Consider the following 26,645-nt stretch of genomic DNA (forward strand, 5'->3'; position numbering starts at 1 on the left):
GCCTCCTCTCGTCCCCGCAGCTGGACTAGAGTAAACTCTGTGGTATTGCAGACGGACCTCGGCACCCACACATGACAGTTGCTATGGCTACAGCTCTGCTCCAGAGCAGAAAGGCGGTTGTTTTGTTTTGTTTTTAGTAAATGCTTACATTCTAGTTGAATTCTGAGTATTTTTACACTTGCCTCTCAGAGAATGCCTAGGTTTTAGAGGTCTCTACCAATTTACATATTTTTTAACCCCTCCACAACCAAAGCCTCTTTCCAAGGCAAAACGAAGTGTACATCTTCTGTGTAACTGGAGCCAAGGAGAGCAGGCCACACAGCTGACACTGAGGTGGCTTAGCCACCTTCAGTTTAACGCTAGACAAAGAAGTGTTGAAATAAGAGCGGCGGGGCTGCGTCCCCAACACCCCGGCCGCTTGGCTAGTTTATGCCCGAAATAACAACACACAAACTGTGTTCATTTAAGAACTGCTTGGCCCATGAACTCTAACCCTTATAGGCTAATTCTCGCACCTGGACTAGCCCATTTCTAATGATGTGTGTAAGCACCCCAAGGTGCGCTTACCGGGAAGATTCTAGCCTATGTCCATCCTGGGTTCGGAGCTGAGAGGAGCTTCATTGCATGCATCTGCCCAGGAGATCGGAGCATGGCGTCTCAGGAAGCAGAGCAGAGTCTGACCTCACTTCCTCTTCCGCCCAGCATCCTATTCTGTTTATTCCACCCACCTATGTTCTAAGCTATGAGGCCAAGCAGTTGGTTTATTATAATTAACCAATTACCTTCCTCCATCAAAGAAGCTTGCCACTTCACTGAAGGGGTACTTTCCAACACCTTTTTAAACTTTATTTTTATTTTATATGTATGGTGTTTTGCCTGCATATGTGTGCAGCGCTATGGAGGCCAGAAGAGGGCATCAGATCCCCTGGAACTCAAGTTCAGATGCCTGTGAGCCACCTTGTGGGCGCTCCGAATTGAATCCAGGTCCTCCAGAGCCGCCAGTGCCCTTAACCACTGAGCCATCTCGTTTTGAAAGTATATTAGGGGGGCTGGAGAGATGGCTCAGTGGGTAAGAGCACTGTCTGCTCTTCCAGAGGTCCTGAGTTCAATTCCCAGCAACCACATGGTGGCTCACAACCATCTGTAAAGAGATCTGGCGCCCTCCTCTGGCATGTGAGTATGAATGGAGGCAGAAAGTTGTATACATAATAAATAAATCTTTAAAAAAAAAAAGTATATTAGGTAGCCCAGGCTGGCCTTGAACTGACAGAGATCTGCCTGCCTCAGCCTCTCAAGTGCTGGGATTAAATGCATGCGCCAGAAATGAGTCGTCCTAAGGGAAGTTGTCAGTGACTCGTGGCCCTCACGCCTGTTTTTCAAGCGGTGGGGTAAATCTTGAGCTGGTCAGTTCATGAGTACAACCATTACAAGGCTCAGCTCCAGGACCCATGGATACTAAAATCTGAGGTTGCTCAGGTCTTTTCTCCATGAACTGCAGTCCTCCTCAGACTCAGGCCATCTCTAAGTGGCTTAAAGTCCAGTGTGAATGTAAATGCTTTAGGAATACTTGGCTTATAGTCCCGGGATTGCACCCAGGGTCTTGGGCATTAGGCTGGGGTTCAGTCACTGAGCTGCATCCTCAGCACTGAGCAGCTGTCACATTCTATTAGTAAATAACAAGAAGAAACTCCAGGTCGTCTCTTCAATTAGCATGTTCATTGTACAAAGAGCAGGTTCCATGGTGACATTTTTGTGTATCCTGTACTTTGAACACTCCCTCCATTATCCTGTCTTCCTCCTGATGCCCCAATTCCTCCAACTTACATGTCTTAGATTCGTATTTTTAAATTTTCACTATATAATCTGTATATATGTGTGTTTGTGTGGGTGTATGTATCTGCACAGTGTGTATGTGCACATGTGTAGTATTTGTGATTGTAGGCAGTGTGGGCATGTGTGTGTACAGAGGTCATTGTCCTCATTTTCCCTCGGGACACATAATCCAGATGCATGCAGGTGTCTGGGGCTTCTGTGTCTCCCTCCCATCTCCCAGGTAGCAGCCCTGGGATCATGGATGCTCACGCTGCTCCAGCTTTGCAAGGCTCCGGGAACTCAAACTCTGTCTTCACACGTGAACCTCAGGCATGGAGCCCTCTTCACAACCCTTTGTGTTCACATAGTATTAAGGCTAGGTTCTGCCAATGGGAGAAAACATCTTTCTGAACTTGGCTAATTTTGCCTCATGGGATGATCTCTGATTGCATCCATTTTGTTTTTTTAAACAAATACGACTTTGTTCTTCTGTATGGCCTAGTAAAACTCCGCTGTGTTTACCTTTGTCTATTTATTGATGGGCAGTCAGACTGGTTCCGCAGTTTGACTGTTGTGAGTAGTGCCTCAGTGAGCACAGGTCTGCTTGTTGTCTGTGACCTCGGTTCCTGGGGGAACCCAGGAATGTAGGGCTGAGTCACAGCACTTCTGTTTCTAGCTTTCCTGAGGAATTTCCACCCATACGCCCATAGGAGCCGCATCAGGCTACCTCACAGCAGCCCTGTTCTTGACATCCTCACCAGTGCTGGCCATTTGTTTCCATCACGACACCCGTTCTGTGTGGGGTGGAGGGGCTGGAGTAGCCTGTGCAGTGTTTCGGTGACCGCGATGGAGAACCTTCTTTATAGGTCTCTGCTGTCTGTACTTCAGAGAACTTCCAGTCCACTTCCTTCCTTGATTGATTCGGTTTTCCAGGTGTTTAGGGTTTTTTTTGTTTTGTTTTTTTGTTTTTTAAGATTTTATTTATTTATTTATTAAGTATACAACATTCTGCCTCCGTGTATTCCTGCAGGCCAGAAGAGTGCGCCAGATCTCATTACAGATGGTTGTGAGCCACCATGTGGTTGCTGGGAATTGAACTCAGGACCTCTGGAAGAGCAGACAGTGCTCTTAACCACTGAGCCATCTCTCCAGCCCGTTTTGTTTTTATATCTTTATAGATTTTGGAAATTAAGTTCCTGTCAAATGTATAGCTAACTATTTCCCCACCCCCTCCCCACCCTGTAAGCTTTCTCTTTACTCTCATACTTCCTTTGTTATGCAGGAAACTTTTAATTCCACAAAATCTCACTCATCAAGCCTTTCAATTATCCTGGCCTATCAGAGTCTTTTTAAAAAAATCCTTGCCTGTGTCTATCTTAAACTGTTTTATCCTAGCACTTCTGAACTCTTCCACTAAGGTCTTTGATCTCATTTTTTCCTTTTTTAAACAGAGCAGAGGATAGGTCTAGTTTCATTCTTCAGCGTATGGATATTCAGTTTTCCAGCTGTCTTTTCTCCAGTATATGTTTGGGATACTCTGTGTGTGTGTGTGTGTGTGTGTGTGTGTGTGTGTGTGTGTGTGTGTGTGTGGTTTTTCAAGACAGGTTTTCTCTGTGCAACAGTCCTGGAACTTTATAGACCAGGCTGACCTTGAACTCACTGATATTTACCTGCCTCTACCTCCCCAGTGGACAACCACATCTGGCTCAATTATTTAGTTATTTGAGACAGGACCTCACTATGTAGTGTCCACATTTTTAGCATCCACTATGTAGACCAGGCTAGCCTCTAACGCACAGAGATCTGCTTGCCTCTGCCTCTTGAATGCTGGGATTAAGGGTGTGTGCCAGTACCCCAAGTTTTTGGACCTTCTTGATCAAGGCTGGTTGAATCCATAGGTCCCAAATTCTGATATAAGAATATATCAGATACAGACAACTGAGAGAGCTGTCCGGTTGTACACACAGACAACTGAGAGAGCTGTCTGGTTGTACACACAGACAACTGAGAGAGCTGTCCGGTTGTACACACAGACAACTGAGAGAGCTGTCCGGTTGTACACACAGACAACTGAGAGAGCTGTCTGCTTTTAACCTAGAATGCCATAGTGCGTATTACTAGTTGCTTTTATGACTCTGGTTCCCATGACAGGACCTGAGGAGCCCTCTCGGAGCTTATGGTCCAGCTTCATCCACCAGGCAGAGTGTGCTGTCTGCACCTTTTTCTAAAACCAGCTTAATTTTCTTAAAGATCTTAGAATAGTGTAGCTGTTGGAGGTGGAGAATAGTGTTACTGTTATTTGTACATTTCTGAGGAAGGAGCTCTAGTTTGGTTGTATGTATGAATGTAACCACTCAGCAAGCAGTCTTTCCCTTTTTTTCCTTTTCTCTTTCTTTTCAGCATATTGTCCTTCCTTTCCTTGGCACTATGATGATGTGGGATTCCCCCCTGTATGCTGTGAATATGTTTTATTACCATTAGTTAATGAATAAGCTGTTTTGGCTAATGGCTTAGCAGAGCAAAGCCAGGCAGGAAATCTGAACAGAAATATTGAGAGAGAGTAGGCGGAGTCAGAGAGATGCCATGTAGCTGCCAAAAGAGAAAGATGGTACTGCCAGTACCTTACTGGTAGGCCACAGCCTCGTGGCAATACACAGATTAGCAGAAATGGGTTAATTCAAGATGTAAGAGCTGGCTAGGAATACACTAACGTCATTGGCCAAACAGTGTTGTAATTAATATAGTCTCTGTGTGATTATTCGGGTCTGAGCAGTTGGGAAATGCACGAGCGGTCTCAGTTTACACTGTGATGCCTGTTTCGTTGTTCGGGTGGACTTTCAGACTACAGGAAGCCATGCTGGCTGTGGAATCATAGTCTTCCGGCAAAGTGAATTTGACAGTGTTTATTTGCCAGGCAGACAGTCTTAGCCATTCTGCAGAACCCAGGAGCATGGCATGCACACCTCAACCTGCCCTGGCTGCACGCTGAGAGCATTGCTGTAACTGCAGGACCCATGGTGCACAGCATGCACCCCTCAGCCTTCCCTGTAATGTGAGTGCAGTAGCTTCGTTGAAAATAGCAGTCTTGGGCTGGAGAGGTGGCTCAGAGGTTAAGAGCCCTGCTGCTCTTCCAGAGGACCTGAGTTCAATTCCCAGCAACCACATGGTGGCTCACAACCATCTGTAATGAGATCTGGTGTCCTCTTCTGGCCTGCAGGCAAACATGTGGACAGAATACTGTATACGTAATAAATAAACAAAATCTTTGGTTGGTCTCTTGGTTTTGAAAGATAGATAGCCACAATTTAGAATAAGGAGGAGTAAGGACCATGCTCATTTCCTGGTTCTAAGCATGTCTTTGTCTTGAGTCATTCTGAGGGGTTCTGCCAACCAGTGAGACCCCAATGTCTGGAGCAGCTGGAGCTGGGCAAAGAGGTTGGTTGGGACTGGCAAGACCCTCCTGGAGCCCCCACAGGAGTCTCAGGAGAACCCTCTGGACCTGCAGCTCAGGGTGGAGACAGGCCATAGCGGCTGGATACAGTGGCCAGTACAGCTGCCCATCCCTGCCCTCTCGGGTAGCTCTCCACAGAGCAATTGGGTTGTCTCTTTTAGTTGAGGGTGCAGAAACATGGCTCTCACTTCACAGGGAATAGGACACATTTATTCTGGAGCCAGAATCAGAGTGATGATGGTTACCCTAAATACATGTTCTAACTTGGTAATAGTGTCATGAAGTTTTATAGTAACAGAATAAAGACAGTCATAAGCAAGGCACCTTCTAAGTTGGTCTGTGGAAACATCAGGTAGACAGGGCAGGAAGATCTCAGCCATTGGCCTCGTGCCATCTGATAACATTCTGAGCCTTTGGGTGGTGGAAGTTAGGGGTCTGTTTGCACATCCAAAGGGATTTACCTCATGTCTCAAGGATGGTTGGTCACTCACAAGTGGACAAGGAATGGCAGCTAAGGGAAGTTAACATAGCGTGTGATACGGCAGAAGAGAGAACACAGGTACAGGGCCCTCTCCCGCAGTGGCAAAGCCTTACTTGCTTGTCTGTGTGCCATGGGCAGAATATGCTAATGGCACTTTTGCCTTTATTTCCCTAATGTACAAATAACGCAGGACTCTAAGGAGAGTCTCTTCTGATGTCGCCGCATAGGATCTCTGTCCCTGCACATATGTCCTTCCTCCAGCCCTGAGAGCCTTCAGTGGTTGGTCCTGCTGGGGGAGATGAAGACCTAGAGGCACTAATTCAAATATTGGTAGCAGTTGCCATGGAGAAAGCTGCAGCCAGAACTACACATGACTGGTCCTCTTCATTGTTTTATAGGAAGTACTTTGTATCTCGGTTCCCACACATGCATCACATCAATTTAAGGCCCCTTTAATTAATTTTTCTATTTTGTGTTTATATGCCGCATTCGGGCACATGTCGCAGTGTACATGTGGCAGTCAGGACAACTCTCGGGAGCTGGTCTGCCCTGATGCACATGGGATCTGGGGACTGAACTCTGCTCTTCAGGTCTGTGCCCTAGCTGAGCCATCTCAGTGGACCAGACCTGTTATTTAAAAGGCCACTTATCCATCTCTCTGACCATACACATGTCCTCCTTAGAAGTAGAGATGTCTTGTTTAGAAGGATCGGGAGGATGGTTGGTCCTGCTGGGGGAGGCTCTAGGGTATGTCTTATCAGGAGGATGGTTGGTCCTGCTGGGGGAGGCTCTAGGGTATGTCTATCAGGAGGATGGTTGGTCCTGCTGGGGGAGGCTCTAGTGTATGTCATCTCGGGTGAGTTGGTGTCACCTGAAGTTGTGAGCCAAGGACTTCCTTCCTGCTGCTGGTAGAGGGGCTGCTTTTCTACACCTGGAGTAGCTGGCTGTTTGTGTGTCCATGTCCGTCCATGAGTGATTTTGTAAGTGCCTTTTCTGTCTTCTGTTGTTGCTGGTTTCATTTTGTTTTCTGAGACAGGGTTTGTCTCTGTAACCAGTGTAGCCCTGGCTGTCCTAGAACTCACTCTGTAGACCAGGCTAGCCTCAAACTCACAGAGACCCACCTGCCTCTGCCTCCCAATGCTGGGTTTAAAAGTGTGTGCCACCACCGCCTGGCAGATAAAAATATTTTATCCTGAAGAGCAAGTTTAAATTTATCCAGATAAAATTTAGGAGATCAGATCATTTGAAATTTAAGATTAACAGGTGGGTGTGTCTCCCGGTGATGTACAGAAGAGGCAGTAATTGTCAGTTTTTTAAGCCATCCTGTGGCTTAAAAGCAGCAGTGACTTGTCCTTGCTTATGACCCTAGGTTGGCTTGGCCCCGCTGGGCACTTCTGCTCGCTTCCATGTAGCCCGGTCCCAACTGCCCAGCTGGGGCTGGACGTGCACAATAGTTTCACTCATGGGTCAGAGCAGCAGCAGGCTGGCTGGGTCAACTGGGTGTCTAGCAATATGGTCCCAAGGAGAGGAAGCTGAAATGGCAAGGCTGCACGAGGGCGAAGCCCAGAACGGCGGCGTAGAACTCCTTCATCCCAGTCTATTGTTTGGGGCAAATAGAAGAGCCTCAGCTCGTGTGGACGAGCGGAGCGGGGCGGGGGCGGGAGGACTTGCTGGCGCTCATGTTTGGTCGCTCACATAGCCAGGGACACAAGAACAGAAATGTGGGCTCATAACCGTCAAGTATGCATGCAGCTGTGTAAAAGCTTGTGGGGGTTGTGGATAGATTACATTGACTAAAACCCTACACCCCACGTTCTTGTTTGTGATGGCAGAGTTGTGTTTTGTTTTGTCAGGCATCTCTCAGTGTTGGAGTTTATAGAGCTGAAAGGAACTTTGTAGCTACTTGTCTCACACTCTTCAGATTCAGTTTTTTTTTTAAAGATTTTATTTATTTATTATGTATACAACATTCTGCCTCCATGTATGCTTGCAGGCCTGAAGAGGGCGCCAGATCTCATTACAGATGGCTGTGAGCCACCAATGTGGTTGCTGGGAATTGAACTCAGAACCTCTTGAAGAGCAGTCAGTGCTCTTAACCACTGAGCCATCTCTCCAGCCCCAGATTCAGTTTTAATCTGGAGAAGTTTTGTGATCTGCCCATCCATAATTAGGAAATAAAATAGCATAGGCAGTTTTATCACAGTGAGACTTGAAGTAAATATGTTCTTGTCTTTAACCAAAAAAGAAGCCATTAATTCAAAATGAAAACAAATTAAGGCAAATTTATGCCTCATGCTCTAATTGAGCTTTTGTTCACGAGCCTGCTTGGTTGTTACCAGGAGACAGTGAGTGTTCCCAGCCTTGCTCGCCTTGGTATTCTGCAAGTGTCTGTCTGTTGATAGAATTGTGATTGTTGGGGTTTCTCCATGCCTGTACTGTGTGTACCCCGAGGGTACACTACCCACCCTGTGCTGTGTGTACTCTGGGAGTACACTACCCACCCTGTGCTGTGTGTACCCCGGGAGTACCCTAACCAGCCCGTGCTGTGTGTACTCGGGAGTACACTAACTAGCCTGTGCTGTGTGTACCCCGGGAGTACACTAACCAGCCCGTGCTGTGTGTACTCGGGAGTACACTAACCAGCCTGTGCTGTGTGTACTCGGGAGTACACTAACTAGCCTGTGCTGTGTATACTCGGGAGTACACTAACCAGCCTGTGCTGTGTGTACTCGGGAGTACACTAACCAGCCTTCTCCATTTCTAGAAATCCAGGCTTGTTCTACCCAGCTCCTCCCCTACGACTCTGTAGATAGACTCTGACAGACATCATAATGGAGAGAGACTTTTTAACTGGCTCTTTTAAATTAGCCTCAAAGTAAATTTTGAGAAGAAAAGTATCAATTTTTAAATTAATTACATTTATCTGGTGTATTGCTTGGCAGGGATGTACATGTGTGGAAACAGCCTGCAGAAGCTCAGTTTCTCCTGCTAACTCAGGGAGTCAGTCTCGATGGCCTACGCCTTCTCCTCCTGAGACAGCTTACTAGCATGATAATCTTTTATTCATTTTTTTTACAGATTTATTTTATGTGCATGCATGTTTTGCCTGCATGTATGTCTGTATACCACATGTGGTATCAAAAAGGGCGTGGGTCCCCTGGAACTGGAGTTACTAATGGTTGTGAGCCATCATGAGGGCGCTGGGTCCTCTGCAAGAGCAACAAGGGCTCTTAAGCACTGAGCCATTTCTCTAGCTCCAAATTTTTTATTCTTATTTATTTTTTTATTTTTGCTTGCCAGTGGTTTTACGATTTCTACAGCTTCAGAACCATGGCTGTGAATCTATACCAGTCTTTTTTTTTCTTGAATAATTACTAATCTTATTTTGGTGCTGACGAGATAGAAGATGCTACTGGCAAAGCTGACCATTTTTCTTGCTAGTTTAGATTTAGAACAAATTTCTTTCTCATTCCCCACATGTAAGATACCTTTGAAAATATATTTTCCTCAGCCGTGGTTAGCATACAGCCCCAGGGCTAAAGAGAATGGTACAATGAGCAAGCTGCAGCTTCCCCAGCAGACTTGGAAGCTGCTGTCTGCACCAACGCGCTACATGTGCTGGGCCGCACCACACACGTGTGAAGCCGTAGCTCCCTTTCGTGCCCACCCATTGAAACCCTCAGACTGCTTCCATTTTCTTCCCTGTTTCTGGCTTTGCTTGAGCATGTTTTCAGGGCCCATGCTAAGCCCTCCAGGCTCTCTCCAGAAAGTACAAAGGCAGTGGAAATAGTCTCACATGGGTCCCCCCTGGGCCATGTTTCTGGTTAGGGCTGACAAATGTCAGTGGGATATTCTGAAACACTGTGTTCCACTGTGCTTCCAGAAGGTTCCTGGAAGCCACTTAGAGAAAGGCAGTCAGCCTGAGAAGGACAGTGGGTGGAGCCGAAGGCCTCGACCACTGCTTAAGCCTCTCTGGCACCCTCCATTCCACCCAGCTGGGCCGGGGCAGCCACTCATTCTTCCCTTGCGCTCTTGTTCTCCAAGAAATGGAATCCTTCAGACTTTGAAATAAGTAACAGTCACCATGGTCTGTGGACCCAGCCACTCTCCCAACCGTGGACGAAAATCACAAGTTCTGTGAGAGGCTCAGAAACAGGCAGCTGCAGACCGATGCGGGCGCTGGAAGACTAGCAAGGCCAGAGCACTTCATTTCCAGTCCCAGCCAAACCTCATTGTTGGAGTGTTAAAGCATGGGATACGGCTTCCTCACCAGGAAGGGGTGGGAGAGGATCTGCGTAGGAAATTCTTTCCTCCATACATAATAAATTGTCACTGAATTGAAATAACTTGCAGTCACTAGGGATGCTAGTGAAACCATTCCGCTGTACAGCAGCTGGAAGTCCAGCCTCTGCCTGCCTGGGCGCTGGGTGAACCTGTAACAACAGATTCGCTCCCCCAGCAGCCCCCAGGCCACAGAGAGTGAAGTCACTGGCATTTCCAGTATGTCGGGGGGGGGGGGCCTCCCAGCTGGTTGGTTCTTGTCATGTGGGTAGCCAGGCAGACAGGGCAGGCTTCCTAGCTTGGACAGAGAGGACAGTGAGTGACGATGCAGCTGCCGCAGAAGAGAAGCTGGGCAGATCCCCTCACATGAGAGGCCAGCCTTGAGCGACTCTGGCAGGGCATCAAGAGGGCAGCTGAGCCTGGTGCCTAGGAATGGAGTACAGCAGCCAGGGACTTGACCCGACTGGGCTGCGGGGCAAGAGAATGAAGAAAAACAGACAAGCTGGCGTGGGGGGTCGGACTCTCAGGTGGAGATAACCGTGGTGTGTCTATTATATGGTTGAATGGAGGCAGAGTTGCTGCATACAGCTGAGCAGATGTGGTTACACAGCTAGATAAACAAGGAGGCGGGGTTTACAGTGTACGGCTGGTCCAAGGAAGCGGGTTTAGCTGCTCTCAGTGTGCAGTCTCTGTAGGGAGCAATGTCCAGGCACTAATCATGGTGGTGGGGTGGGCGGGGCTATGGTGGACATTCTCTGTACATGCTGTTGGCGACCCCATATGGACCAAGAGGGAAGACCTGGCCATTTCCATGAGCCTAACCTGGGCTTGTAATCTAGATAAAGCCAGAGGTAGGTATTCAAGGCTGGTGAAAGGAGCTCAGCACATTGTTTTAGATAATTGTGGTTAAAAGAATAAAATAAGAAGTATTAGAGGTCTTTGATCCCAGGTGCTCTTTTTTTTTCTTTTTTTTTTCTTTTTTTTTTGGTTTTTTTCGAGACAGGGTTTCTCTGTGGCTTTGGAGCCTATTGTAGAACTAGCTCTGTAGACCAGGCTGGTCTCGAACTCACAGAGATCTGCCTGCCTCTGCCTCCCGAGTGCTGGGATTAAAGGCCACCATAGCCCGGCCCAGGTGCTCTTAAAATGGACAAATATCATCTTTATATCTTCTACCAGAGACACTTAAGGGAAGTATTGCAGCTGACGTGGAGATCTTCTCCTTCCATCCCTAGTGCAGCCCTAGGTACCTCCGCTACCCAGATGAGGAAACACGTGCTCAGAGTCAGAGTAGGTAGATTTGTGAAGGCTGCGCAGCTATGCGCAAGTGTGTGCTTGTGTGCGCATGTGTGCACATACGTACTGAGTAGCTTGCCTCTGTCTCTGAGCTCAGCACGGCTTTTTGGAGTGGTCAGAACACTGGCTTAGTGCTCTGAGAAAGGAGAAGAGGCCAGGTTCCTCTGCTGGAGTTCAGCCACACTGGGTCCTCTGGAGACCCCCTGCCGCACCCCATCATAGTTTAATATGTATTGTCCTTGCTTGCTGAGACCTACGCTCATGGTGGACTTAGATTCTGAGCTTCTTTTAGCTCTTAACACACAAGTGTGGGGGACTGGGGGTGGAGCTCAGCGGTGGAACATTGCCGGCCTATGTGAGGCCCTGGGTCCCATCCCCAGCACCACAAAATGAAGCAAGAGCCACAGTCGTTTAGAATATGTGCAGGAGCACATTTGAGAGTTGGTGTGTAGAAAGTATGGGTTTGCTAACCGTGTGGAGATGGACAGACAATGCAAAGGGCAGAAGTGAAGGTTTTATTTATAAACTTGGTTCATGGATGTCACTTGGGTTCCTGATTTCAAACATGCCTGCCATTCCAAGTCTTGCCCTGAGGTTTCACTAGACTCCTGGCCAGGTCCCTAGATCCGAAGCACAGTAAACTCCCGGAGCTTGACCTCATATACAGGTGACAAGCTCTGTCTCCTGCTGTTGGCAGGTCCTGACAGTAAGGAACTTATGCCGATAGCCCACCCTGCAAGAGACCCATAAAGCAGCTGATCCCTTATTGCCAAAGGCCTGTGGTTAGGGGCAGCTCCACTTGGCACATTTTTGGTGGGAACAAAAGACTTCAGGTGGTGTGCTGAGATGCAGTCTTAGGGCAGCCTTCCTCTGAGTCCTGAGAGTTGTGTAGACATGACCTCATCACATAGCTTAGCCATGAGGTCGGGAAGCTGAGATGTCACCACCAGCTCCAGGTGAGCCGGATAGTGCTTCATGTCTGAGCCCTGCAACTGCAGATGGTGAACACTGGCCAGCCTGCTTCTTGAGCTCTCGCTTCCGCCCCTCCTCTCTGTAGTGGCACCACGGACCTCCATCTAGGCTCATCCCTGCAGTCTTGTAGAATCCCAGATCTGGCCAGTGACTTTACAGTGAGTCCAGCCCCCCCCCCCCCCCCCCCCCCCCCCCCCCCCCCCCCCCCCCCCCCGCCTTTTGTTTTACCACTCAGCTGTCACACAGCCAAGAACAGAGAACAGGATTTAGTGTTGATGACCACATGGTTAGTATTAAGTGCTTGGTTTGTTCTAGGCACCGTGTGAAGTGGGTGGATGGAGCTGTGTGTTGTGGCGATTTAGACCCTGCCAGATTACTCACAGGTTTCTGCCCTAAGACAGGTTTTCTCGTGTAATTCTGGCTGTCCTGGAACTTGCATTGTGGAGCAGGCTAGCTTCAGACTTATAGAGACGTGCCTACCTAGTCACCACCATACCTGAGTTCTCCCCGGAAGCAGACTGGAATAAATTTTCAGGTGCCAGGAACGGCAAGAACAGTGCCCCCCCCCAATATTTCTCTTCTCCACAGCAAGCCTGCCTCCTGCTGAACACCTCTGTGTGTCCCCTGCTGCCATCCTGCCCCCTTTTCAGTGCCTTCTTCCCACATTTTCTTCTTATGGTGCTTGGTACCCTATCACAGCCCCCAAAGACTCAGGGGCTTAGCTGCCCTAGCTCTGCCCCCTTCTGCTTCCTTTTCCTCTACCCCAAAGTGCCTGAAGACTGCACCCCACAGTTGCCCCAGCTTTGTCTTGAGACTGTGTATGTCCTGGAACTTGCTCTATAAACCAGGCTGGCCTTGAACTCAGAGTTCTGTCTCTGGGATTAAAGGCATAAGGGACATGTCCTGTGCAGACAAAGCTCTAGGGGCTTCACAGAGACTGCTATGCTTCTTACTGCTATAGATGGCAGAGGACATTGTCAGCAGGAGCCCTTCAGTAAGCATCTCGTAAATGGCTTCAGCAGTTTCTCCCTGTTCCCACCCAGTGCATTTCCGCTGATTCCAGAGTCAGCATAGAGCTGAGCAGCTGGGATCAAGGCCAGTTTCCTACTGCCAGTGTACTTCATTCTAGGCACCATCAGGGGCCCTGCACGTGCTTGATCCAAGCTCTTCATGGTACATGGTGTGGTGTGGACAGATGGTTGCAACCACCACGTGTGCTCCAGGTCTTCTGCAGCATGTGGCAGGGCCCCAGCAGCCACAGAGAGGAGTCACCAGGGCTTGGTGGTGGCGGTGATGACAGTGACATTGGTGATATCCCTTGCTTTCTTTCTTCCTAGGAGATGGCTGGCAGAGCTCTCAAGCAAACAGGCAGTAGGAGTATTGAAGCAGCCTTGGAGTACATCAGTAAGATGGGCTACCTGGACCCCAGGAATGAGCAGATTGTCCGGGTCATCAAGCAGACCTCCCCAGGTGAGGGTGACTGTGAATTGGAAATTATTGTGGTCTGAGAGTGGAGCCTACACAGGGAGTCAGACCTGTCCCTGAAAGTTGATCTGGGGTTGAGGGTCAGTCCTGGTATTTAACCTCACCTGACCCTCTGACTCCTCTTCATGGCCACCTATGTTACTATCTAGAAGGTTTATGTTTCTGTTGAATTTTTCCAATCTTTAAGTGGGGGCGGGAGGTGGTTCAAGTTTTTAAAACCTTTTATTGGGCCTGGGGGGGGTCTTCAAAAAGGAAGGCTTTTCCAACTCCAAGCACACTTTTCTCACCTCCGGTAGCAGGCAGCTCTCAGGGCTGCAGCTGTGAGCAGTGTGTCAGCTCCGGAAGGACAGGGGCTGCTGGCTCTGCTTCCCCTACTGCCCGGATGCTCCTCTCCAGAGGTGGAGTGGATGGGCTGTGGTTCCTGGAGTGTGATAAAGGATGTGTGTAATCCCTGCTCGGTAAAGACCTCAGGAACAGCCTACATGAGGACATCTCGGGATTTCGAAGTGTTTGTGTTGTTAGGGGATATACAGTTCTGGTTTCTTGAGAAAAGGAATTGTACCCACCAGCTCTGACTGGCCTTCTTTCTTGGGTCTTGGCATTCTGGGGTCTGCCCCAGAGAGCGGTGCTGCGAGTGGTTAAGACACAACCTTTGGGCGTCAGGGTCCTCTGCCAGGTGGGGCAGAGCAGAGGAGTCCATGTAGGAAAGTGAAAGGGGCCTCTGTCTTGTCCAGGCATCCACTTTAAATGAGGAAAGATTTTCAAAACAGATAAGCCAGGAGTAAGGAAGCAGCAGCAGCCATCCGCATGCCTGGTGTTTGTAGAGAGGGGGACACTTTGTGGGTTGTTTTTAAAGAGTTTTTAAAAGATTTTTTTTTTTTTTTTGGGCTGGAGAGATGGCTCAGAGGTTAGGAGCATAGCCTGCTCTTCCAAAGGTCCTGAGTTCAATTCCCAGCAACCACATGGTGGCTCACAACCATCTGTAAAGAGGTCTGGCGCCCTCTTCTGGTCTTCAGGCATACACACAGACAGAATATTGTATACATAATAAATAAATAAATATTTAAAAAAAAAAAAGATTTTTATTTTTAATGGTGTGTGTGTGTATGTGCGCGTGCGCACTTGACTGCAGTATTGTGCCAGGACAGAATTCTCAAAGGCTGGAATTACAGGCAGTTGGAAGCTACCTGATACGGGTGCTGGGAACCAAACTTGGGTCCCCTGCACTCTTCCTGTCTCTCCATCTCCTCTTCATGGTTTTGCTCTTAGTTATGTTGGGTATATATTACCTTGTTTATCCTTAATGAAGACAGAAACCCAGCAAATCTTTAATTTGGGAAATAGGCGAAAGGAAGATGATTATTTGGACAGTGGGTATAGTTCTGCCCTTTTGAAACCATGACAGTGAGTAAACTTGGCTTCCCCAAAGAACTGCACGTCATGGAGAAAACAGAGTTGACTGCCCAGGTAGCTCCCTAGCATGGCTGGAGCCTGGCCTTGGGTGCTGTGCCCTCTAAGACAGGGGACCCCCTCTGACCCATGACTTTGCAAATGCTCTTTGGCCTTCAACGCCATCATCCATCTCCCCCCTACCTTGCCTGCCGCCTTAGAGAGAGCAGTTTCTGCTGCGACTCTCAGTAGACCTTACACATTTGCCCAAAGCTGGGGCTAGTGTGAGGACCAACCTGTGAGTAGCAGCCCACTGGCCCTATGTGCTTTTAAACTGACTTTTCATTCTTTCCTCTGCAGGAAAGGGCATGGTGCCCACCCCGGTGACACGGAGGCCCAGTTTCGAGGGCACAGGGGAAGCATTCCCATCCTACCACCAGCTGGGAGGTGCAAACTATGAGGGCCCTGCTGTGCTGGAGGAGATGCCACGGCAATATTTAGACTTCCTCTTCCCGGGGGTCAGCCTGCACAGCACCCCTGGTCACCAGCACCCTCCCAAAGGCTACAGCGCAGCGGCGGAGGCTGGAGCACACTTCCCGGGCGCACACTATGGTCGCACTCATCTGGTAGCGGAGCAGCCGGGATACGGGGTGCAGCGCAGCCCCTCCTTCCAGAGCAAGACACCACCAGATGCCTATTCCGGCCTGGCCAAAGCCCAGGGTGGCCCTCCTGCCAGCCTCGCCTTCCCTGCCCACTCTGGGCTGTATACCACTGCGCACCACAAGCCGGCCACTGTGGCTCCCGGGGCCCACCCACTGCATGTGTTGGGTGCGCGGGGCCCCACCTTCGCTGGCGATAGCCCCACGCAGGCAGTTCTGACGCCATCCAGGAACAGCCTCAATGCCGACCTGTATGAGCTGGGCTCCCCAGGACCCTGGTCTGCAGCCCCACTGACTCGCCGTGACTCGCTGCAGAAGCAGGGTCTAGAGGCCGCCCGGCAGCACGTGGCCTTTCGGACAGGGCCCAGCAGGACCAACTCCTTCAGCAGCCCACAGCCCGAGCCCTCGCTGCCCGCCCCCAACACGGTCACCGCAGTGACGGCTGCGCACATCCTGCACCCTGTAAAGAGTGTGCGTGTACTGCGACCCGAGCCCCAGACAGCCGTGGGTCCCTCTCACCCTGCCTGGGTGCCTGCACCCTCAGCACCTTCCACGGAGAGCCTGGAGACCAAGGAAGGCAGCACAGGCCAGCACCCACTGGACGTGGACTATGGTGGCTCTGAGCGCAGGTGCCCACCGCCACCTTACCCCAAGCACCTGCTGCTACCCAGCAAGGCCGAGCAATACAACCTGGATGTGGATAGCCTATGTGCAGGTGTCGAGCAGAGTCTGCGTGGGGGCGCCGAGCAGGACAGGAGCGACAAGAGCCACAAGGGTACCAAGGGAGACAAAGCTAGCAGGGACAAAAAACAGATCCAGACCTCCCCGGTGCCCGTCCGCAAGAATAGCAAGGAGGAAGAGAAGAGAGAGTCCCGCATCAAAAGCTATTCCCCCTGTGCCTTCAAGTTCTTCATGGAACAACATGTAGAGAATGTCATCAAAACCTACCAGCAGAAGGTCAGCCGGAGGCTGCAGCTGGAGCAGGAAATGGCCAAAGTAATTTCCCTCTTCCTCCTTACTCTGTTCCAAGCTCCCCTGTCCACTGTAGCAGCTATGCACCATCATCACACGTCCCTCTCATAGACCCCCGCATGAGCCAGACACTTGGAGAAGCCACAGTGTGTGGCCTCCCTTCTGAGGACCCTGGCTGCAAGTCAGTCAGCAAATGGATTAATGTGTGTCCTTCCTTACTTTTGAAGAAAGCACATCAAAGATTACCTGCTCTTAACATTTAAAAAGAATGTTTAAAAAGTTTTCTAAGATATTTTAGAGAGGGCCAGGCGATGGTGGCGCACGCCTTTAATCCCAGCACAGCAGAGGCAGGCGGATCTCTGTGAGTTCGAGGACAGGCTCCAAAGCCACAGAGAAACCCTGTCTCAAAAAACCAAAAAAAAAAAAAAAAAGATATTTTAGAGAGAGAGAAATACAATATTGCTGGTCCATTTTTCTAATTTGGATCATAGTGTTTTCGGGCTTGTTTCTTTGAGACCACATGTCCACCTGTAACCCCCATAGAACTGGGTCTCCCAGTCCTGCTGCAGCTTCAGATGCCCAGGAGATAGTGTGTGTGTTTGTGTATGTGTGTTGTATTGTTTTAGATTTTCTTTTCATGTGAGTGTTTTGCTTGCATATATATCTCTATACCATGCTTGTGCCTCTGAAGGTCAGAAGAGGACTTTTGATCCCCTGGAACTAAAATTATAGACTAGAATTACATGGTGAGCCGCCACGTGGGTGCTGGGGACTGAACTGGGGACCTCTGAATTTTATGACATTATTTTAAATTTAAATGTGATAGTAAATGCCTGGCAGCAGTGGTGCAGACCTTTAATCCCAGCACTTGGGAGGCAGAGGCAGGCGGATCTCTGTGAGTTCGAGACCAACCTGGTCTACAGAGCTAGTTCCAGAACAGCTGAGGCTGTTATACAGAGAAACTGTCTCGAAAAAACAAAAAAATAAGTAAGTAAAAGAGATATTAAATTTACATTGCACAAACCAGTCATTTCAAATTCTAAAACTTAAATTTGTGTTCTCATTTCCTTTTGGTCCCGATTCATTGCTTGTTTTGTGTTTTCCCATTTTCTTTAAGCTACTGAAGTGTAGCTAGTGAGTTCAGGGAGAGAGAATGATAATAGTCAGTGGACTCCAGGATGTTTTCCACAGACATTTTCTTAGTCATAGTCATGGTAGTGGTTTTCCCTGGGTTTTAGGAACCCAAAATCACGTAGAGAAAGACTTTTCTTTGATTCCATATCTGCATACGTGTGGATGGATGTTGCACGCAGAGGTGGATGTCCACATTCAGGTTCACAGATCAAGGCTGGTTGGTGTCTTGCCTGTAGACTCGTCATTTTGAGGAGTCCTCGCTGTTCCAGGGTGGCCCTGCCCCACACTTGGCTGCTGTGGGTCCTTCTAACACCACTCTCTGGTTTTCCCGTGTGCAGGCTGGACTCTGTGAGGCTGAGCAGGAGCAGATGAGGAAGATCCTCTACCAGAAGGAGTCCAACTACAACAGACTCAAGAGGGCCAAGATGGACAAGTCCATGTTTGTGAAAATCAAAACTCTGGGCATTGGCGCCTTTGGAGAAGTGTGCCTTGCCTGTAAGGTGGACACTCACGCCCTGTACGCCATGAAGACTCTGAGGAAGAAAGACGTCCTGAACCGGAACCAGGTGGCCCACGTCAAAGCCGAGAGGGACATCCTGGCTGAGGCGGACAACGAGTGGGTGGTGAAGCTGTACTACTCCTTCCAGGACAAGGAGAGTCTCTACTTCGTGATGGACTACATCCCTGGTGGGGACATGATGAGCCTGCTCATCCGGATGGAGGTCTTCCCTGAGCACCTGGCCCGATTCTACATCGCAGAACTGACTCTGGCCATTGAGAGTGTCCACAAGATGGGCTTCATCCACAGGGACATCAAGCCCGACAACATCTTAATCGACCTGGATGGCCACATTAAGCTGACAGATTTTGGCCTCTGCACCGGATTCAGGTGGACTCACAATTCCAAGTACTACCAGAAAGGTACTGCTTCAGGCCTACTGTGTGCACCACCCGCACCCACATGGGGACAGCCCTACCAGGCAGTTGCATAGCCTTTATGCTAACTACTCATTTCACAATTACCTGTTGGTGTGTTTACTGTGATCTGGAGTGGCGTCTTTCCTTCCCAAGGGAGCAGTATGATATCTAAGGGTGTTTTCTTTGTTAGTGGACTTTCTTGCAATAGATTTTGACCATTGAAGGGTTCTTTCCTCCACACTGTCCTATTAAAAGAAACCTTGGAAAATCAATCTCAAAGCTGCTGGAGTAGTTCAGTGAGAGAGGGCTTCCTGCATGCAGCAGGCCTGGGTTTGTCAGTGGGAGGAGAGTGCTGACATGGCCAGAGTTAGGTTTTCTGTCTAAGCTGTGGACTGGCTGCAGTGCTGACTCAGAAGTGATATTCTTTTCTGCTCTTTTCTGTCACCACACCTTTTCCCCTGGTAAAGGGAACCACATCAGACAGGACAGCATGGAGCCCGGTGACCTCTGGGATGATGTTTCCAACTGTCGTTGTGGAGACAGACTGAAGACCCTGGAGCAGAGAGCTCAGAAGCAGCACCAGCGGTGTCTGGCTCACTCTCTGGTTGGGACACCAAACTACATCGCGCCCGAGGTGCTTCTCCGCAAAGGTATGCCAGCCTGCTCCCTCCCCAGCTCACTGTCTGGCCTTGTAAGAGCTTCAGCAGTAGGTGTCCAGGACTCTTAAATATTCCTGTTGTATTTTTGTGCTTAGGAACGCCTGGGAGCTTGATGGTTTCCCTAGCAACAAAGCTCCATCCATCATCTTCCCTCTCATCTGGAGGGGCCTTTGCTTTCACCAGGATTAAGCTGATGTATTCCCTCACCCTCTAACTGAGGAGTATGGGTCGTGGGCTTTCCACCTGAGGTCCAAGGAAATGACTCTCCAACTAACTGACTTTCAGGGCCAGCTAGGGGCTGGACAGATGACTCACTGGTAAGAGCATGGACTGCTCTTTGAGAAGACACAGGTTCAATTCCCAGCCCCTCTGTGGTTGCTCGCAGCTAATAGTAGTCCCAGGGGAATCCAGTGCCCTCTTCTGATCTCCACAGGCACTGCATACACATGCTGCACACATACATGCAGACACAAAAATAAATGAATAAATGCAGTCAGCGGATGAAACTGTTGGGGTCTTAGGGCCACTACCCTCCCTAGCCCACCATTTTCAAGCTCTAACTAATCTCTCCCTTGTCCAGGCTGGATTACTCCATGTCTGCCACGCAAATGAATTCTCCATGTTAGGCCCAAAACTCCTAGGAGGTAATAATATGCAAACCTTTATGGGCATCAGATTACTAGTTGGTGAAATTGGTTTCCTGGATAGATAGTCTGGACCCAATGTTTGCTTCAGACCTGGAGGAACCCTGAGTGTGTCTTTTGTGGTCCACTGAGACAGTGGGCTGTCAGCTTGACCTTGCAGCTAATCCAGACACAGTCTTTCTGTTCACATTGTACCTTTAGACCTAGTCTGACTGGGCGCAGGATGAGACTTTCCTTCAGTGTGGTGCTGATACAGGCTGTTGATCCATTCAGCCCTGTACACAAAGGTATCTCCTGAGAGCTTACAAATGCTAATTCTGGTGCCCAGGAGAGGTGCCGCACTCCAGCATACTGTTCTGTATTCTATAGCAGCCATCAGTGCCAGGAGGTAGATGAAGGTAGAGTCCAAAACCCCTCCTGGCTGTTCCTGCTGTAGAGCCTACTAGCAAACCTGGCTTGACTGAGAAGTGCGAGTGCATGGGAGATAACTGAACCTGTTCCGCCGCCTCCTTGTAGGCAGCCCCACCACCCCGATCTTCAGTGTCATCCTCAACAAAGTTACGTAATTCTCTAGGATGCTGTCCTGCTTTCTACACCTGCCCCATAACAGGGGGTAAAGCACTGCCAAGCCTGAGTTCCATCCCTGAGACCCCATGGTAGAAAGAAGGAATGGACTCCCACAAGGTGTCCTCTGACCTCAAACATATGACATAGTGTGTCCACACACACACGCACACACTCAAGTTATAAAAATATTTAATGACTGTCTTGTCTCCTTACTCTAAAAGCATCCTGTGTTTATGAAGACCAGTGAGTAAAAATAAAGAAATCCCAGTATCCGTGGCCGTGTCTCTTGCCCTTTTGTGTGACCCCACTGTAGCTGCACTAAGCCCCCTGCCTGAGGGCGTGCATTTCCACAGATCTCTCCTTCTATTAGCACAGTGCCTCCTCTGAGCCAGCCCACTTGGGTGCTCAGGCCGAGGGGAGCCTGCGCTGAGGGACTAAGGGAATGCTGTCTTTCAGGGTACACACAGCTCTGTGACTGGTGGAGTGTCGGCGTGATTCTTTTTGAGATGTTGGTTGGGCAGCCCCCTTTCTTGGCACCTACCCCCACGGAAACCCAGCTGAAGGTAAGTAAGCAAGGCGTGTGTGCCTGTGTGACTCAGAGCCTTGTGCTCTCCACGGCCCTGGTCCACCTTGGGTCTCCTCTTCTGACTAGAATAAAAGTGGAAGTCATTTTAGTAGGTTGTCCAAAGAAAAGACTCTCTTATTCTTACTATACTTTGAATTTTTTATATTAAAACAACAGAGCTAGGCCTGAGTTTTTTTTTTAATATTTATTTATTATGTATACAATATTCTGTCTGTATGCCTGAAGGACAGAAGAAGACGCCAGACCCCCCTACAGATGGCTGTGATCCACCACGTGGTTGCTGGGAATTGAACTCAGGACCTTTGGAAGAGCAGGCAATGCTCTCAACCACTGAGCCATCTCTCCAGCCCCTAGGCCTGAGTTTTAATGTCTTTGTATACCTGTAATTTTCTTTAGGCCATTGTTACCTATCTGTCTGCCCTCTTGGTGTTCCCAAGCAGGAACCACACACAGTGAAGTCCAAGTGGCGGCTGTGGAGCAGCTCGCTGTCTGGGCCCTGAAGAAAAACCCAGCCCTACGGTAGAGAAGCCAGTGTGCTTATTTGGATACTGTGTCACCATGGCTAGTTGTGTATATTCCCAGTGCTCGCTGAAAAAACTGTACCTGTCAGTTAATCATTTAATAATTCATTTTAGGTTCACAGCCACTTTCTGAATTCAGAGTTAAGCTGAAAACCTGAGCTCTTTAGTGAACTTACAGAAACAGGGTTCTAGGGTGCTTACATCCTGATTAGTCCATGGTGGAGTGGAAGACACTGGTCCACAGAGGGCTGGAGGGAAGTGGTGGTGCGGGCCTCTGATCCCTGGGGAGCCAGAGGCTGGTGGATCTGAGTTCAAGGCCAGCATGATCTATGATCTATAAAGGGAGTTCCAGGACAGCCAAGGCTACACAACGAAATCCTGGAGAGAGAGAGAGAGAGAGAGAGAGAGAGAGAGAGAGAGAGAGAGAGAGAGAGAGAGAGAGAGAGAACGGTTGGTTTTGGCATTTCCTGCTTACCAGTTGAACTGCTGAACCACTCACTGATGTGCCTACATGACACTAAGCCAGACCTTTCTTTAGTGGCCATGGGTATGCCGTGGAGTTCACGTTCAACAGTTTTGAAGTGTGTGATTTGTTAACCTTGAGTGTGTTCACACAGGGCTCTGCAAACCATTTCTGGACATTTCCATCTCACACAGAAACTTTGTACCCATTAAATAACTTCTCCCATTCCCTCTCCCCGGCCATTTGTAGGAACCTCACAGATGTGGAACTCTACACTTGGTTGTCTTATTTTAACTGCCTTCTTTCACTTAGCATAATATACTAAAGCTCATCCCTGTTTGTGCATGTATAGATTTCCTTTAAGACTGAATTAGTGAGTGTCCTGTGTGTTTATTTTCCGTTCACCGGTTGGCAGGTGTCTGGGTGTCTCCTGCCTCTCGGCTCCTGAGGCTCCTGCTTCAGTGCACACAGGTGCATCGCCTCTCTTTCAAGCCCTCCTCACAGTCATTCTGTTTCCCTAGTAGAACTGCCAAACTGTTTATATTTATGTATTCATTCTTCCATCCTTTTATCTATTTATTTATTTTGAAACAGTCTTACTATATATAGACCAGACTACCTTAAACTTGAGTCATCCTCCTGTCTCAGTTTCCGGTTCCTTCAGTTCTGAGATTACACATTGAACCACCCGTGCTGGGTAACCTCTGTTTGACATTTCCCTCCAGTAGTGTGCCCAGGCTTCATTTTCTCTACATCTTTGCCACCACTTACTAGTGTCCACCTGCCTTAGCCTCCTGAGTGCTGGGATTGTAGGCATGCACTACCACACCCAGCCCAACCCCCTTTTTGGAATAACAGCCATCTTCATGGGGGGGGGGTGAGGTAGTGTGTTGGGGGTGAGGTTTTCATTCAGATTTCCGTGGTCATTTGTGGTATCAAGCATATATGTTCCTGTATTCATTTACCACCCATGTATTTTTATGGAAATGGCCCATAGTCTTTAACCTGATTTTAAAGTTCAGATTATGTTGGTGTAGTTCTTTCTCTCTGTATTCTAGATATTAAGTCCTTTACACACGTGTGCTGTGCAGACACAGTCTACTTTACGGTTGGCCTCTTCATTCTAAGTTCAGCTAGTGACCCCAATCTCATACCCCTGGCTGACCCAGAACTCACTGCATAGACCAGCCTGGCCTTGAGCCTGCAGCTGGCCTGCCCTGTTTCTGAAGTGCTGAGATTGCTAGATGCGTGCCATCATACGACACAAAAGTTTGTGATTTTTATGAAATCCAACATACTGTTTCTTTCCTGCTGGTGTCTTGGTATCATATTCAAGAAGACCCGGGTCACATCTCATAGTTCTGGTCCCCCTAAAACCCTTGCTGCAGATCAGGCCTCCCCAGCAGCCACAGCTCCACTGCCCAGGCCCACTCCGGGCCTGAGCCTGAGCAATGCAGACAGCATTAGGTTTTTCTTCACAGTGTGTGGAAGGACGCAGGGCTTCATGCCGACATACTTAATGACCACCCAGATGAGGCCAAGGCCGGCTGGTGTCAGTTACCTCAAAAGAAAAGAAAAATCCCAGAGACCAGCCACCAGCCTCAGTAAACACCAAGTGAGCGCTGTGGTGGCCCAACAGAAACCTGTTGCTGTAGCTGAAGATTTTTGTGACAGGCTCAGCCCTTAGCTGTCCGAGGCCGCAGCCTTGCAGTCCTGGGTTGCGGAAGCTCTAACCCCAGCTCTGCTCCCCACAGGTGATCAACTGGGAGAACACGCTACACATCCCAACGCAGGTGAAGCTGAGCGCCGAGGCCCGCGACCTCATCACCAGGCTGTGCTGCTCAGCTGACAACCGCCTGGGCAGGGATGGGGCCGACGACCTCAAGGCACACCCGTTCTTCAGCGCCATCGACTTCTCCCGCGACATACGGAAGCAGCCCGCACCATACGTCCCCACCATCAGCCACCCCATGGACACCTCCAATTTTGACCCGGTAGATGAAGAAAGCCCTTGGCACGAGGCCAGCGGGGAGAGCACCAAGGCCTGGGACACACTGGCATCCCCCAACAGCAAGCACCCGGAGCACGCCTTCTACGAGTTCACCTTCCGCAGGTTCTTCGACGATAACGGCTACCCTTTCCGGTGCCCGAAGCCGTCAGAGCCAGCCGAGAGCACAGATGAGGGGGATGCAGAGCTGGAGGGTGCTACCGAGAGCTGCCAGCCAGTGTACGTGTAAAAGTGCCAGTGGCCTCACATTTTGTGAAACTCTGATCTTTGTCAAGAAAACACGAAACAAGATTTTTTAAAGACAAACTCAAGTTAGGGATCCTTCGTTTCTAGTTCTGGTTAATGGGCAACAGGGAGGGTCACCATGACTTCGAATTGGTCCTCTGAGGACCTTCACTGCGTCAAAACAATATTTTTAAAACTCCAGTACAATATGGAAAGAGCACTTATTTTATGGACACCCATTTTTCTTACTAAATTATAAGGATTAACTTTGACAAATCATGCTGCTGTTCCTTCCATTTGTGTTTTTATCTGATAGCACTTGTCCACATTTAGAAAGAACATGTGATGAGAAGTCTGTGCAATAAGTGAGAACAAGACCGCGCTCCGCTCCGGGTCCCGGAGACCGTTCATCTACACAGTGCTCTGTTTATATCCCCACATTTCAGAATTGTGATGTAACGTTTAAAAGCTGCTTTTGTGCTTTTTCCTTTGCATATTATACTAGGAAGAGTGAGCAGAGAGAAGGTGGTGACTCCAGTGTCTGATTGTGGGAAGCGCTGCACGGGCAGGGTTCCTGATATAAAATTACCGTATCTTGCCGTTCACAGCAGGTCCTGTGAATATGTTTTTAAATGAGGTATTCTAGAAAGTGTGCTGATAATGTATTGTGTGGGTGATGATTGTAGCCCTTATTGTTAAAGAAATGCATATGTGTAACTGAAGTGTGATTTTTCTTTTCTTTAACGTGTGTGTCTTGCATATGACTGGGTTCTTTGGAGGCAAATGTAAACGTTTGTCATATATAAAACACATCAAAAGGGATTAATTCAGCTCTGCCAAAACATTGGACATAATCACATCACTCTGTCCGTTTCTGTAGTCCAGTACGCTGTCAGTCTTGGTATGTGGAAGGTGTGGCAGGAGCCTACTACTTCATTTTTTCACTAACGGGTTCCCACACCTACAGGCGAGGTAAGTGTTGTTTCCTGTTACCTCAGTCAGCCAAGGTGTTACCATGAGACTGTGTTTCTTTCATATGTTGAGGTGTCAAATCTTAATATGGCTTAACCAACGCATTTTTTAACTTTGTAAAAAGAAAAGGATTCTTCAGAGTGACATTGAAGTATAAAAACAAGCCATACATTCTTTCTTAGACATATAGGTGTATATATAACTATAGATAAACACAAAATATTCCTATTTCAAATTAGTATGGTTCCTATTTAAAGTGATTTCTATTTGAATACATTCAATTTCTTTTGCTTTTTAAAAGAAGAATGCATCACGTTTCCATTATCCTATTCCACATGTTTTCCTCGAGGGTCTTAGCATAGTGTACCCATTACTTAGTATGTATCTAGGCAGAAACACTGACAAATTTACCTATGTCTAAGAAACATTCCTGTGTCGTGGTTTACATTTGTATGAATGGCGAATTCTGAAGTCTGCTGTGCTTGTATTGTGACTCACAGTCTTCTCGCTAGTTTAGAGTAACGCCGTGTCATTTACAACGCTCTCATATAGTTTCGTGTGGTAGGTTCTTTCTCAGGAACTCGATTTAACTATTATTTATTGATATATCATTGCCTTTGAAAGCTTCTACTGGCACAATTTATTATTAAAACTTTAAACCCAAGTCTCTCGTTGGTGGTGTTTTGCTGGAACCTGTAAGGCCTTTCGTAATAAGCATTCTGAAGCCTCCCACGTTTTCCTACTGGTTTACCTGCCGCCGGGTTTCTGACAACAGAGGCCAGAGAGAGAGAGTGCAAATCAACCTAAGAATATGTGACATCTGTAAACGGTCATCTGTAGAATGGGGATAAATACGCCTGTTCAGGGTTTCTGAGCGGATTAAGATTCAGAGACAATAGGTAATCAAGTCAGGTGGAGGAGCAACTCGGCTAGGGTTTAGGTGTACCCCTCAAGCTAGTGGTGCTGTTAGCAGCAGCTGGAAGGTAGGGTCTCTGCCTTGAGCCCGGGTTTAATCCATGTTGGAGTCTTTCACGGTTGGGAAGTGGTAGAAAGTACTCTCTTTCCCCAGGAAGACCCTAGGGATGCATGCTGTGCCCAGGTCCCTTGAGAGCCTGCAGTGCGTGCTGTGCCCCGCCCCTTCCTAGCTCTCTGC

At 48.6% G+C, this 26,645-nt stretch overlaps 1 protein-coding gene across 1 annotated transcript in view; it reads left to right on the plus strand.

Moving 5' to 3' along the window:
• Lats2 (large tumor suppressor kinase 2) overlaps positions 1–26,156 on the plus strand; it is a 51,194-nt gene extending 25,038 nt beyond the window's left edge. Inside the window, exons 3-8 of the mRNA XM_050152165.1 lie at positions 13,628–13,760; positions 15,525–16,819; positions 18,268–18,850; positions 19,315–19,497; positions 21,174–21,280; positions 24,042–26,156. Coding sequence (XP_050008122.1) covers positions 13,628–13,760; positions 15,525–16,819; positions 18,268–18,850; positions 19,315–19,497; positions 21,174–21,280; positions 24,042–24,524 — 2,784 coding nt within the window. The 3' untranslated portion in view covers positions 24,525–26,156. The remainder of the gene's footprint in view (positions 1–13,627; positions 13,761–15,524; positions 16,820–18,267; positions 18,851–19,314; positions 19,498–21,173; positions 21,281–24,041) is intronic.
• Positions 26,157–26,645: the final 489 nt, after the last annotated feature.

This window comes from Alexandromys fortis, unplaced genomic scaffold (assembly GCF_014885135.2).
Source record: "Alexandromys fortis isolate MF-2015 unplaced genomic scaffold, M_Fortis_MF-2015_v1.1 scaffold_75, whole genome shotgun sequence".
Lineage (NCBI taxonomy): Eukaryota > Metazoa > Chordata > Mammalia > Rodentia > Cricetidae > Alexandromys > Alexandromys fortis.